The following is a 13,568-nucleotide window of genomic DNA, read 5'->3' as shown; positions in this document are numbered from 1 at the left end:
TTCTCCATTTTTAATAAATGGCGTTTGGTCCACTATGGCTCTGAACCCTTCAATTGTGTCCATTGTGGAGGAGAAAACTCTGTTTCTGTGATTTAAAGAAATGATTTGCTGAATTTTCCGTATAGGTTAAGGTATCACAAGTGTTCGAAGTGGACTTCAGTTTGTGTGAATACACGGTTAAATTATGCGAAGTTGACTGTGGGTCACAGTATTGGTTCAGTTCTTTGTTGACTACATGGTTTAACTTTAGAAGCAGCTGCTTTTGAAATTGGCACTAATACAGTATTAACTTTGTGATAGATTATTATGGTTTTCGTTCGGTAAGTTGAGCAATTACAATGTTTTGTATCGTATTTTAGTGATTTTTGGGGGTAAAGGGGGCTTGCCCCCCTTTAAAAACATTATATATGGTATAATTTTTCATCTTGGTTTTTGGGGCATTTGAAGTTCATAGTTGGCAGTATTTTTCTGGCAGTTTTCGTCTGCCATCTTAGATTTTGCACATCTCCTAGGAAATTATCGTTTTTTTTTTAATTTTATTTTGTAAATCATCTCACGACCTCCTCTCAGTTCTTTACACGACCCTCAGTTTGGGAACCAATGACTTAAGGAATCATTACACCTACTGAACTTCGAGAAACTGGTTTAAAATATTTACAGACTCATTATCTTTAATGAATATTTAACTACTGTTCAAGAAACTGACAAATAGACGGTCAGACAGGCAGGTAAGACACAGGAAACCACAAACTACTTTTTCGGTACTAGGATTTCCAAAAACATATATTTCCGTGAAAATCTCAAAATAAATTTCCTGAAACATCAGATCACATACTGAGAAAGTGAAAGTATGAAAGTTGTCAGGTTACTCACATTCGGCGTCACCTCCCTCAGCCATTCATCAGCTTGCTCATCAAAATCTATTTTGCACGCATTCCGCAAGTCTTGGGCTGCCTCCTCCCATTCACCAAGCAGGCGATGGGCTCGTCCACGGAATTTATATGCAGCTGCATTGTCAGGATTAATCTGAAGTGCTCGTGAACAATCACGAATGCATGCAAGTGGCTTATTTAGCTTCAATAAGCACTGGCCTCGTTTAGCATAGAGCAAGGCTGACCCTGTCAAATCAAAGAATATGTAACACAGAATTTAGTATATTTCTCTTAAGCATTCACTTCATACTTTAAAGCAGAAAGTAATAATCAGACATCAACGTTTAGGTACTAAATTGGCATCGGCACAAGAATGACTGACACTTCTTTATAGTGTTAAGACTAGTTTACACGACACCACTAGGTTTCACAACCAAGTTTCGCAAATAGTTTTTATTTGAATGTGCATGCATGAAATGTAATTGTAATCACTGAGTTACGACACTAGAGAGTTTCGGCTGCTTCCAACATTTCGTGAAATGAAACTTGCAGTTTCGCGACATTTTGAGGTTAAACATGTTCTGATCTGTGGACTGATTTAAAAATGAAGCGGAGAAGTGAAGAAATTATCAAGTTTCTTGATTTATATGCATTGCAAACGTGTTTGCGAGATTTCAATACCCAAACTTCAAAAATAAGCACAAAATTGAACTGTACCAAAGTCATTTTTAAACGATTGTGATAACTTTTGGGATCTTCTACAACTATCTCTTTCAGTAAGGTTGCAGAGCATCCTCTCTTTATCCATGCCCTAGTTCAAACTGTCCACATCTGTGGAGTAACATTTAGCATGTCTGGTCACGAAACCAGGTGCCCGGGTTCGATTCCCGGTTGGGGAAAGTTACCTGGTTGAGGTTTTTTCCGGGGTTTTCCCTGAACCCAATATGAGCAAATGCTGGTGCTGGAACCCAGACTCATTTCACCGGTATTATCACCTTCATCTCATTCAGACACTAAATAACCTAACATGTTGATAAAGCGTCATAAAATAACCTACTAAAATAAAAATAAAAAATAGTTCAGACTCCATTCTGTCTTATTTCCTCACTTTATAAGGTCAATAGTAATGTGTCTGCTACTACTCTAGCATTTAAATGAAAATCACTGAAGAATAACACAAACGTCATGAAACTACAGTATAGATAATGTCTCCATGTAAACAAATTCCTATGTAATTACTTTCATGAAATCAGTTGCGAAACCTAATGTCGTCATGTAAACTAGCCTTTACAATCAAGCACTAACCATTCTACATATGACTGTCAGAAATTTTATACTGGCTACTCTTATATTTTTTTATATTTAATATTTCAATGTACACATGGAAGGATAGAATAGAGAAAGTTGGAATGAAGTGTGGGAAAACTAAGCTGGAGATGAAGAGAATGCGTCAAGATCGAGAAGAGTGGATGAAATGGTCAAAACGAGGTGTCCTGACGTTTAGCAGCATAAAGGGCTAAAAAAGAAGAAGAATATTTCAATGTTTTTCCTGTTCCTAGTGAGATTGATATGACTATGATATTATGTCTACCACTACTGTTAATAATAATATTAGGCTAATACTAATAATAATAATAATAATAATAATAATAATAATAATAATAATAATAATAATAAAAAATCAAATTTTATGGCCTTGTGCACTAACACTCCCGCTTTCTTTTCCTTCAACATATTGTAAATGTTCTGTTTTTGTCAGCTACGTAGGCTTTTTCGCATATGATATTTCTTATGAAGTCTATGAAATACACATAAATATGTCAACATAGGACACAGCTTCCTCATAAAAATCATCTAGATTCATCTTTGTTTACAGCTTAGATCTTATCTTACTTGTAGTCGTTAAGTGCCACTGACAGTACATTAAAATTAGCCTACCAGCACACTTCTCTCTAGTTATTTTCAAAAGCAGTTTGTCAGAATTCATTAACTTAAATTGTACAAGGAAGTAATATGATAAATATCCGAATGATGGCATTACCACAGTCTAGTATAGCCTATACAGTCACGAAGCTTAATACGTAGTAAATATGCATCCATAGATAGTTGCTAACCACTAGGATCGCTACTATCGCCCCATTACAATGCGAAATAGTACCTGCAAAGTCTACTGTTCCTAGTACCCTCATAAACTCAAGTTTCAGTCACGAAGCTTAATACGTAGTAAATATACATCCATAGATAGTTGGTAACCACTAGGATCGCTACTATCGCCCCACTACAGACAATGCAAAATAGTACCTGCACAGTCTATTGTTCCTAGTACCCTCATAAACTCAAGCTTCGTGACTGTATATACTAAGACTGTGGCGTTACTACACTTATCCACAATCAATAATTGTCTTACTACACTATATTAAATCGATTCACTACCCTATACCATTTGGTACTCTATTGATCTTATGAGATAAGTTAAATTGCCACATTTTTATTAAAACAGTTTTTCGTACTTGCAATGTAATGTGCGGACATACGTGACGTCATAGAGGCCTATTGCGTCATCCAACTTATTGATTGGGAAAACAGTGGCTCTTCCTTGGATTCTACCCAGTATTTATTTCATATTCAGTAACTTATAAGAAGTAGGGATGTCGAGTCAGTGTATAAAACTTGACTTTGGTTACGATTCTTTCATAAAAGCTCAATATAAATAACAGTGAACCTATTCTGGTAGTAAACCAAATACTGACTGGTCATTACTATTAAAAGCACAAAATCATAATTTATAGTCAAAATACATCTTATACCTGGGTTCAACAATATAGCTTCCGTGTATATATCTACTGCTTTCTTAAATTCCCCAGTACTAAATGCTTCAATTGCTTCTCTTTTTTTCTCATCGGACTTTTCCATATCTTCTTCAGTGACCTCTTTGTCAGCATCTCCCATTGGTTGTGGTTCATCAGCATCTCGCTCTGTAATAAAAGCCACATTGTTAAAACGTTACGACAGCTTATTCTCTAATAAATTTTTTTCGAGTGAAAACTTGTTTCGGGGATAAAATCATAATAAATACGAAGGCAGCTAATGATCCCCTACCGTGTCTTCACATTGCTTAACTTTCTTCAATCAGTGACAAAATGAAGACAACAGGTGTACTAGTAATACCACAGTCTACTATATACAGTCGCGAAGCTTGAGGTGTTTTTTTGCAAATCTCGTGATAAAGCACTCCAAGCAGTTAGCAACTAGAAACAATAGACTGTCCAGGGTCGACTTTGGACTGTGTCGTATTTCTATCGAGTGCTAGCTCGTTGCGTATTTCACATTGATGCTTGAGAAATGTTCGTTATTGGTTGTAATGAAAATGTTAATGGCTAAAATATAATAATTGGAATAATAATATGGGACAAGGAGGAGACGTTTGTAGTGCTATAAATTGTAGCAACAGTAAGAGAAAGAGGCCAGAGTTATCCTTTGTCCGATTTCCGGAAGATTCAGAAAGGTTCCTGGGTTTCCACAGGAATGCTGTGCAGAAACAAAACTCTTAATTTTGAAGTTCTTTGTGATTGTTAGAATACATTATATCCTTAAATTTCACAATGAAATGTTTCAGTCTAACCGAAAGGACATCAGATACCGGTTAAAGTTCTGTCACTTAGGCTGCTAAATTTCCAGAGAAATAAAGGTTAGGTCTACTTTTTTTTTTTTTCAGAGGATATTTTTTAATTGTAGCTATTAATTTTGTTATTATTTTTATGTGTTATTTTACTAAAGACGTAGAAAAATTAAGTTTGTTTTAATGAAATTTATTGATCACGTTTTATTTTCAATTCTGGTGGGATTATTATTGCTTAGGCCTATTTTTTTTCAAAGGATATGTTTTTAATTATAGCTGTTAATTTTGTTGTTATTTTTATTTGCTGCTTTGCTAGAGACGTAGAAAAAGTCTGTTACAATAAAATTTATTGATCACATTTTATTTCCAATTCTGGTGTGATTATTATTGCTCAACCTCATCCCACTTTGTTAACTACGTAAGCCTACACTACAAGTACCGGTACGCTTAAGTTACTCCATTAATTCATATTTCCATTATTATTGTTATAAAGGGAAATGCAAATTAATATTTATTGGTTTCACAGTTAATTATCGCTATAATCTTGAATGAGTGAAGCTATTATAGTAAATTTCAGTTCGTTTTGCACAAACAAAAATTATATTACTTATTTCTTGCAGGTATCTTCGAGTTTATGGTGGAATTTAATATACTTCATTAAAATAATAAATTAACTTCACGCATTTAATATTTCAATAATGGAAGGAAGGTGTTAATTTTTCAAAAAGAACACGACAACGAAAGTGTAACATATTTTGTTGTCTGCTAGGAGAGAGATCTGCGATCATGAGGCGATAGTAGCGATCCTAGTGGTGGGCAACTACCCATGTTTGCATTTTTACTACATATTGAGCTTCGCGACTGTATATAGTAGACTGCGGTAATACCATAAAAATCATTAAGCAGTATCGATAGTATCTAATTTACTTGCAATACGACCATTAGTTAAAAATAATAGAATTTGATTTCGAAGGTTAATAGTAGTTTCTATGCAGAGTGTTTTTTTTTCTTACAGGTTCACAGTATTAAATCAAGTTAATAAATACGTACATGCACATAAATGTGAAAAAGACAATTTATATGAAACCCACCGATGACTCCTGAGTTATCAAGTTCGATGTCACTTTCTTCACTCTCAATTTCAGGTTCAGCTTCTGGTTCTGGCTCTGGTTCTTTCTTGGGTTCAGGTTTTTCGGCTTTAGGAGATTCAAAATCTGTTTCAAATGCGGCTACAGGAATTTTGCCTCCCAGAGACTCGATATAATTTTTGAAAAAGGCAAGTTCTGGATGGTGTAATAACTTTGGATCATTCTTGCAAAGATCTATAAAACCGCTTAACTGAGCAAGATGAGCCTTGGTAAATGGTAATGTCGACATTTTTATCTGTGGGAGAAAACAAATCAAATAAAAACATGTGCAACACAACAGCTTAAATATTATATTTTTATTACGGGAAAACTCTTTCGTAGTGCATTACCTCCCGCACACATGAAAACCGGTGACAGTTCTGGAATGGTCTACCACTACACAAGCGGTTATTTATATTCTAACTAAGTTTGTAACAATATGTAAATATTTAGCCATAAATTAATGTACGTAAAATCAAAATTATTATTTTTTTCATTCAAAGGACAAATTCTTTAATACATGAACATTCACATTTTAAAACTTATTGTAACCTATGCACGAAAGACCTTGGAAAAAGTGAGGCTATAACACTAATGTGGTACTAAAAGAAAGTATTATTTTAAATTTATATACAGCACAACTTATCTTCTATTTACATAACTTTAACATATCTACTATGCAGTACAAAATAATCTAAAAGCAGAATATAATGTAAATTATAAACAATAGTTCAAAAAAAGAACCTTACGTACTTCTCAACGCTTCCACACTCTAAACAATGTATTGCTGATGCATCTAGAAGTTTATTAATCAAATGTGAAGATTTTACAGTTGGCCATGTAAAACAGGCAAACCAACCACTCAAACAAGTCAAGAATAAGCTCTAATAGGAAGAATTAGGTTCAGTCCTTCCCATTAATGTTGGTATGCCTGGCAATATCAGGAGTACCAAGATTACGGAACGAGGTAACAAACGAAGTTCACGCCTGATTATTATGTTGCCTGCTAATGTTGACTATCTGCGAAATTATATTTATTGTAAAAAGTAAATAGAACCGTAAATAGTCCTACTGATCATGCATTCTGATTTGTCACCACATCTACATACAGAAGAATGCAATAAATTAATCACTGCACTTAAGAACTGTCATAAAGAGGTATAGTAATATTGTCATTAATGTAGTCAATGTATAATGTGAACACACCAACAAATAACTTTAATATTATATTCAATGATAAAAACTTCTTTTACAGCATTCATTTGGACGATTTCTAGGCTACTGCAATGATGCAGATAGAGAACTTATAAGGTGTTTGCGAAAAGAGGTAAGAAACATCGATACCACCCTTGTAACTTAATCTGTATTTCCAGAAAAGATTTAGGTCTACGAAGTAAATTTCAAATTAACGAAGTTAAACAATAAAAATTATTCCATTTGGGACGAGAGATTTCGGAAAACTTGACTACACATAAGCACAACTTCACGAGCTATATTTCGAGATCTGTAAGACGTAGTTGTTTGCCAAGGTGGTGCCTACCCTATCAAAATTTCACTGTGCAAAAGTGGTGCTTACCCCTATTCAAGTTTCACCCATAGTATTTTTCACTAAAGTGGAGTTGTTAATATCAGTCTTATTATGTACAGTCTTGCAAATATTTTTCTAATTTAATTAAATATCTACTTTGATGGAGATTTAACCATGTAAACGAATGTGTAGGCCTAAGTTAACATGAAAGTATGTTTATTATAAATGGATTGCATTTCGTTCAATGATGTACACCAGAAGAAATCTTCTAGACTGACAATGTATCTGCAATTTTAATTGAGATTGAAGTATCTTTATTTATTTATATTCTGAACAATTTTAATACAATTAAATTTAATTGTCATCGAAATTCTACTAATAATCTTTTATTCATTGTATTAGCCTATGACGAATGCCTCATTATGTGCAGTTCAAGATATAAAAATTCTTCTAATTTGAGTGCGTAGTGGTTGAAAAAAGAAAGCCATAAAAAGTGTCATTTCATTATTCATAACATGACAAGGAAACATACCGTACATACGCAAATACTCCACGCCATCAAATAATTTGGGGGTTAAAAATAAAAAAAATAATAATAAAATTGGCTGTAATTTGTGTTTTCTTTACAAGAAATTAATCCTACATAATGATGTACTCCAAAACTAAATAACATATCAGTTTGTTTTAAGAAATGTATCACAGTCTTCATATGCTGTTGTAGAAGCATCCAGGACTCTATCTTAATATGTGCAATAAAATATTGAAGTCAATAAGTACATGCCCCTTACCTCTCTATTCATCAGCACTTTCGTTGTCATCACTAGCAGAAGAATCATTGTTGTTATCGCCATCTTCCCATAGAGCATTATCCTCAGTTCCGTCAAGTGAATTCGTGGTACCGCGATATTCGCGTACATACGGTATTTGTATTGAAACACGTAAAATGTATGTATGTGTCCTCTTTGTGATACTAATTTTTTTATCATGTTAGAGGAAGTGTGATGCATGAATCATTTAGTAGTGCTGTTAATTTAATTATTCAGATGACAACTTTCTTGTTCTTTGAATTAATTTCTTTCCTGCTATATTAAAACACATCTGTTGTTCTAATCATATTTGCAATTTCATTTGCTGTAATCTTTCCCATTATTAACTGCCCCTCTTATGTTTAGCAAAAAATTACTTTCACTGTTTTTTCAGATGTTACAGTTTCCTGAAATAAAATCTTGTATTTTCTAAATGGCTGAATGCATTTTAATTCTCAAAACACAAACAGATTTGCATTGGTCACTAAGCACTTCACTCAGAAGCAGATTCACTGTTCTAATGTATACTAGTATTGCGCTGAGTGAAAGCTAACTATATGCTAATGCCCTTTGACGTCCTTTCAGCCTGTCTTACTTGTCCATACTAAGTGACACAAAACCTTCCTACACTCGATCCATTTACATTCAATCTATAATAATTTAATAGTAAAAACTTTATTAGTTTTATATCATTTAAATGACACTACAAAATACCACTTGTTAAAATTTGAAATTTCTAGTTATATTTCAGGGGCTCTGGCATAAAACATGTTAACTGATATTTCGGTCAAAAAATGAGATATGTAGCATATAATATGGTATCTTACATTCTGCATCTATTGTGGAATCCTGGGAAACAAGAATGCGGATGCTTTAGCAAAGAAGGGCAGCACTGCTACTTACAGACCTGTTACTAAATCTACGTATTATTCTGTGAAAAGATTTATTAAATCTACATACTTAGACTTCAACAAACAAAATTTGATAACACAATCTCAAGGGAAAAAATGGAACTCTCTGCATCAAAATCCACAGTTAATTCCCGACTTACCACGAAAATCGTCTGTAGCTGCATTTAGATTGGCAACAGGCCATGATTGTTTGGCCAAACACCTGCATAGAATTGGAATATATCAGTCCCCTAACTGCCCATTGTGCAACTCAAACCAAGAAATAGATTCGGAACACCTCAAAATCTGTGCTTCAATGGCTGGCCATGATAATATCTTTGAAAAATATTGGAGTGCAAGAGGTCAAATGACTTTATTGTCAAACGCCTGGCATTAGAAAACAACAACAACAACATTCTGCATCTAAAGCAGTAATTAGTTTTCCAACATCTCAACAGATGGCAGAAGAATACAGATTTTACTTTCCTGGTAACAACATGTTCATAATGTGTGCATACTATTAGTCTTCAATACTCGTAAATTTGATCATATAACACCTTCCCTCCAGTTACTTTCATGGGCGCGTCTGAATGAACGAAGAACAATACATTCACTGTCTCTTCTCTTTATAATCATGCATACTTCTACTCCGAATTATCTGTTATCGCGCTTTCAATTTCTTACAACTCTTCGAAACCGACATCAAGCACTTCTTTCTATCCCTCATCATAGAATGTCTTTATACTCATCTTCCTATACTGTAGTAATACCTCGCCTCTGGAATTCGTTACCTAGTGATGTCAGGGACTGCCGGACTTTATCACAATTCAAAATTAAATTGGAAAATTTTGTCTTAGTTAATGTTTTTTAGGTATTGCTAGAAGTATTGATTTGTGTGTTTTTTTTTTTTTCTTTTTCAATCTAGATTAAAATTGCAAGTTTCTTGTTTATGTTAGTTAATTAGTTAGAATAGAATTAATTATAATACTTAATCACTCATTTAAAGTTCATGTGACTGCAACTTGTGTATATTTTTGTGTGGCTTTACTTTGTTTATAGTGTTTTTTTTCCTCTCTCTTTATTTCTTGTGTAGCTTTACTTTGTATATAGTGTTTTTTTTTTTCTGTTTATTTCTATTATTGTATTTGTATTCCTGGTGTTGTGGAAGAGAAGGCCTGATGGCCTTAACTACACCAGAATAAATAAATAAATAAACTTTACAAACTGTTGCATGTATCAATGTTTTCCTACCTAATAACTTCAAAACACTGAAATGTCACTTACCATGTTTTACTCCAGAACCCCTCATTTATGCTGGAGTATTAACCCATTAAGTGTGAAATATCTATACAATTCTTGGGTTCCATTTGCTATTACCCCACTTGCCACGTAACCTTGCTGATTTTGTTCTTTCACCACGGATGATGAATAAAATACTTTTATTTATTATATTTCAGAGGGAACAAAGGAGGAAAGCAAATCAAGAGAAAGCCCACCTGTTGCAACAAAAAATTAAAACATCAACTGCTGTTTAGTTTTGCTTTATCCAATATTTGGAAGAAGATGGCCGCAGTTCCTATCGAGGACAGCATAGGAGAACTAGAAGAGTTGCAGTCAGTGACAGAGAGATACTATACTCCGAGGTTTTGTGTTGGCAGGGAAGAAAAGGAAGGAGAAGATCACTGTATCTTGTTTCATTCAAACAGGATATGTCTGGTAACTTTGGCTGCTTCCCATCCCGTACTCAGAGAGAAGAAAGAAATAAGTAAAATCGACTTCCAGGTTTCTGCAAACGTTGACAGACTGAAAAATAAGGTATCTGGGAAAGGAAAGCATGGAGCACAATTTCTACAAATAAATTCTCCACTCTGCTACATTGAATGTACAGACAATTCAAAATATACAGTACAGAGCTGTATAAAAGGGAAACTAGTAGAAATAAATGATGCTTTGATAGAAAATCCGAAGTTATTAATTGAAAAACCAGATGCAGAAGGTTACATAGCCATTGTGTTGCCTAATATTACCAACAGTGATCAACAGAAAGAGGAACTGTTAACATTAGAGGAGTATCATGAGGTACTGAAGAAGAGGTCGATGTAGTTTAGAATTAATAGCAAGCTTTTGTAAATACAAGGAAATAAAACCATTTATTTTACTATGTCTTTAACTACATATCACACCCATTACAAAGATTCCTAGTCAGCATATTATTGCCAACAGAAGAATAGAACACAGTTAAGGGGAGAGGATGGTATTTTTTTTTTAACTTTTTTCCTATTTGGTGTAAAATATTAATTTTTTTTTTTATGTAGAGAGCTCATAGCTGTAGCAACTCAACCAAATATGTGTGTATCTAATGCTCTGGATTTAACAATGAAGTCATCATCCTCTCAACCAAATATTAATATTTTGAAAAAAAAAAAAATTATTTGGGGGCCCAAATTTGAAAAAAAAAATATACCCAATGCAGGATTGTACTAAAACTGATATATCTAAACCGTTTTTAAAGATAGATTCAAACTTTTTTTTTTGCAATTTATTTGCAAAAGCATGTTCTACAAACTGTCTGTAACAGAAGTTTGATATTAGTCCCTATGTTTGTAAAATAAACTATTAAAATTTAATAACACTTTTCTGAATTCCTTTCTTGCAAACAAACGGACGTAGTTTTAAAATGAAATCAATTAACAAAATTCTGTTACAGAGAAAAGTTTCCTAATAGTCTAAAGAATGTGTGTTCTAAATTTCATTTATGTATCTTTAATAGTTCAGAAATTATATCCATTTTTGTCTGGCAATGTAGTAAAAAAATAAAGTCACCGTAAACCGATAAAACGGGGTGAGTGATTTAAAAATCCATAGTGCAGGAAGTATAAAAATGACGTCTCAACATCCGATAAGGGCACAAATACCCACGAAATGTTATGCAATGCATTCCGCACATATCAAAGAGTATTTTAAAGAAAAAAATGTTTTTTTTTGAAAATTCAATTTATTGGAAACAACAATAAAAAGGGGCGAGTGATTAAAAAATCCAGAGTGCAGGAAGTTTAAAAATGGCGTCTCAACATCTGATAAGGGCACAAATACCCACAAAATATTATGCTATGCATTCCACACATCACGGATATTTTAAAGATTTTTTTTTTTTAATTTACTCATTTTTCACCAAAAAAATACCATCCTCTCCCCTTAAGTCAATTCCTCAGGTGTAACTGTTCTCTGTGCAGAACAGTGATTCCAAACAATGTTGTACAAACTTCGTGTTAAATGATGGGTCTAACCACAAAACCATGGTGTGATAGCCCATGGACGTTCAAGGTGCATCAGCCAACTGCTGACCTCACATGCCTCAGAAGAGGTGAATAATTAACTAGTATGGGAATAATAAAATGTGGTTAGCACGATGGTCCTCTCCAACAGTTATAATAGCTGACTTTTGGAACTAGATTTCAATACTGACTATAGCTTCTTAAATTCATCACAATGCTCGGTGGGCACCACTCACATACACTGGGACTGATTTCATATCGCTCGTCCAAGACCTAACACTTTAGATTACCAGTATTTCTATTTTGCATTGGAAATTTTGTCAAAATATTCAACCTGTCTGATGACAATCAGCAGAGGAGAATGTATGATGTTTAGTTTCAGAGTTTAAATTTCTGTCATTACCTATACAGGGTGTAATGATATACATTGCCAAAATTATACCACCCTGCTGAAGAAAATATCTAGTGAAATTTAATTATTGCTTATAATTTTATTTTTAAATTGTAAAATACCATGTTTTAAAAGACTAATAGTAGTCTAATTATATTTTTACATTTCGAGTGAACGTGACCTTGCCAGTGACCTTGTGCCCAAACATACCAATACACAACAACGTAACAAAATGATTGCATCAAATTATGAATGAGGCAAAGCAAATAAAGACTGTCTATTCTCCTTTTCAAAAAAGGTTAGACTGACAAAACACCTTTTTTTTTTCTTTTTTTTTTTTTACTCTTAAATGTGTTTATTTTATTGTACATCAGTCATCAACTTACCAGATTGAACTGATCTACGTATAGATTATTTTTTTGGTCCTACAGAATAGTGTATAGTCCGGGTCAGCTTATTTCATACCCTAAGGGTGAAACCTAACCCTTTTTCCCCCCATTACTACATATGCTAATGGATTGTGGTGATTTTCTAGTTTGCAGGTTGAATTTTCTTTTGCCAACTTCGTTTCGAATTTCGATACTGACATATACTACAAATGGTAGTGATTTTGTAACTGGTACGTTGGCAGCTGAGACAAATATCGACAGTATTTGTCGGTACTGGAGTTGCATGAAATTAAAATTGTACTAGATTTCTGAGTCGGTTACTGGAAGCTAAATGAAAGTTCAACATACTGATAATTAATTAATATCAATATTAATACATAATAATTATTTTATGTGTTGCATTGTGGTTATAATTCAAGACTATATTCAGGTAAGTTTTCGAAGTTAGTACGAATAATTTCATGTGGTCAAACAAAATGCGTTTTTAGGTTAGGTCTCGTAAGTGAATTGTTTAGTCAAACCAATGAATTTCGTACTGCAGACATGTTGAGCCCTTTCTTTTATAGTTTGCCTACGAAAATGTTACAAATACAGGGTGTTTCAAAAATACGGGGCATAATTTCAGGTATGTATTTCCCACATGTAGACAATCAAAATAGTTCATTACAACA

At 33.6% G+C, this 13,568-nt stretch overlaps 2 protein-coding genes across 2 annotated transcripts in view; one reads left to right on the top strand and one right to left on the bottom strand.

The window, feature by feature from the left end:
• LOC138698425 (putative protein FAM10A4) overlaps window positions 1–6,530 on the bottom strand; it is a 181,325-nt gene extending 174,795 nt beyond the window's left edge. The window contains exons 1-4 of the mRNA XM_069824316.1: window positions 6,372–6,530; window positions 5,583–5,874; window positions 3,680–3,847; window positions 874–1,118 (exon numbers count right to left, since the gene is read on the bottom strand). Of these exons, the coding sequence (XP_069680417.1) occupies window positions 874–1,118; window positions 3,680–3,847; window positions 5,583–5,868 (699 nt within the window). The 5' untranslated portion in view covers window positions 5,869–5,874; window positions 6,372–6,530. The remainder of the gene's footprint in view (window positions 1–873; window positions 1,119–3,679; window positions 3,848–5,582; window positions 5,875–6,371) is intronic.
• Window positions 6,531–6,873: 343 nt separating this feature from the next.
• On the top strand, window positions 6,874–11,000 carry LOC138698426 (protein Abitram). The gene is made up of 2 exons (XM_069824317.1): window positions 6,874–6,945; window positions 10,300–11,000. The coding sequence occupies exon 2, from the start codon at window positions 10,406–10,408 to the stop codon at window positions 10,943–10,945; it is 540 nt and encodes a 179-aa protein (XP_069680418.1). The 5' UTR covers window positions 6,874–6,945; window positions 10,300–10,405; the 3' UTR covers window positions 10,946–11,000.
• Window positions 11,001–13,568: the final 2,568 nt, after the last annotated feature.

The sequence above is a fragment of the Periplaneta americana genome, chromosome 4, assembly GCF_040183065.1.
Source record: "Periplaneta americana isolate PAMFEO1 chromosome 4, P.americana_PAMFEO1_priV1, whole genome shotgun sequence".
NCBI lineage: Eukaryota > Metazoa > Arthropoda > Insecta > Blattodea > Blattidae > Periplaneta > Periplaneta americana.
The sequence above is the reverse complement of the archived record's forward strand: the minus strand, read 5'-3'. Positions and strand labels throughout refer to the sequence as shown.

Bases quoted from the DNA above. Each gene is read 5' to 3' on its own strand.
- LOC138698426 (XM_069824317.1), top strand. From the start codon at position 10,406: ATGGCCGCAGTTCCTATCGAGGACAGCATAGGAGAACTAGAAGAGTTG.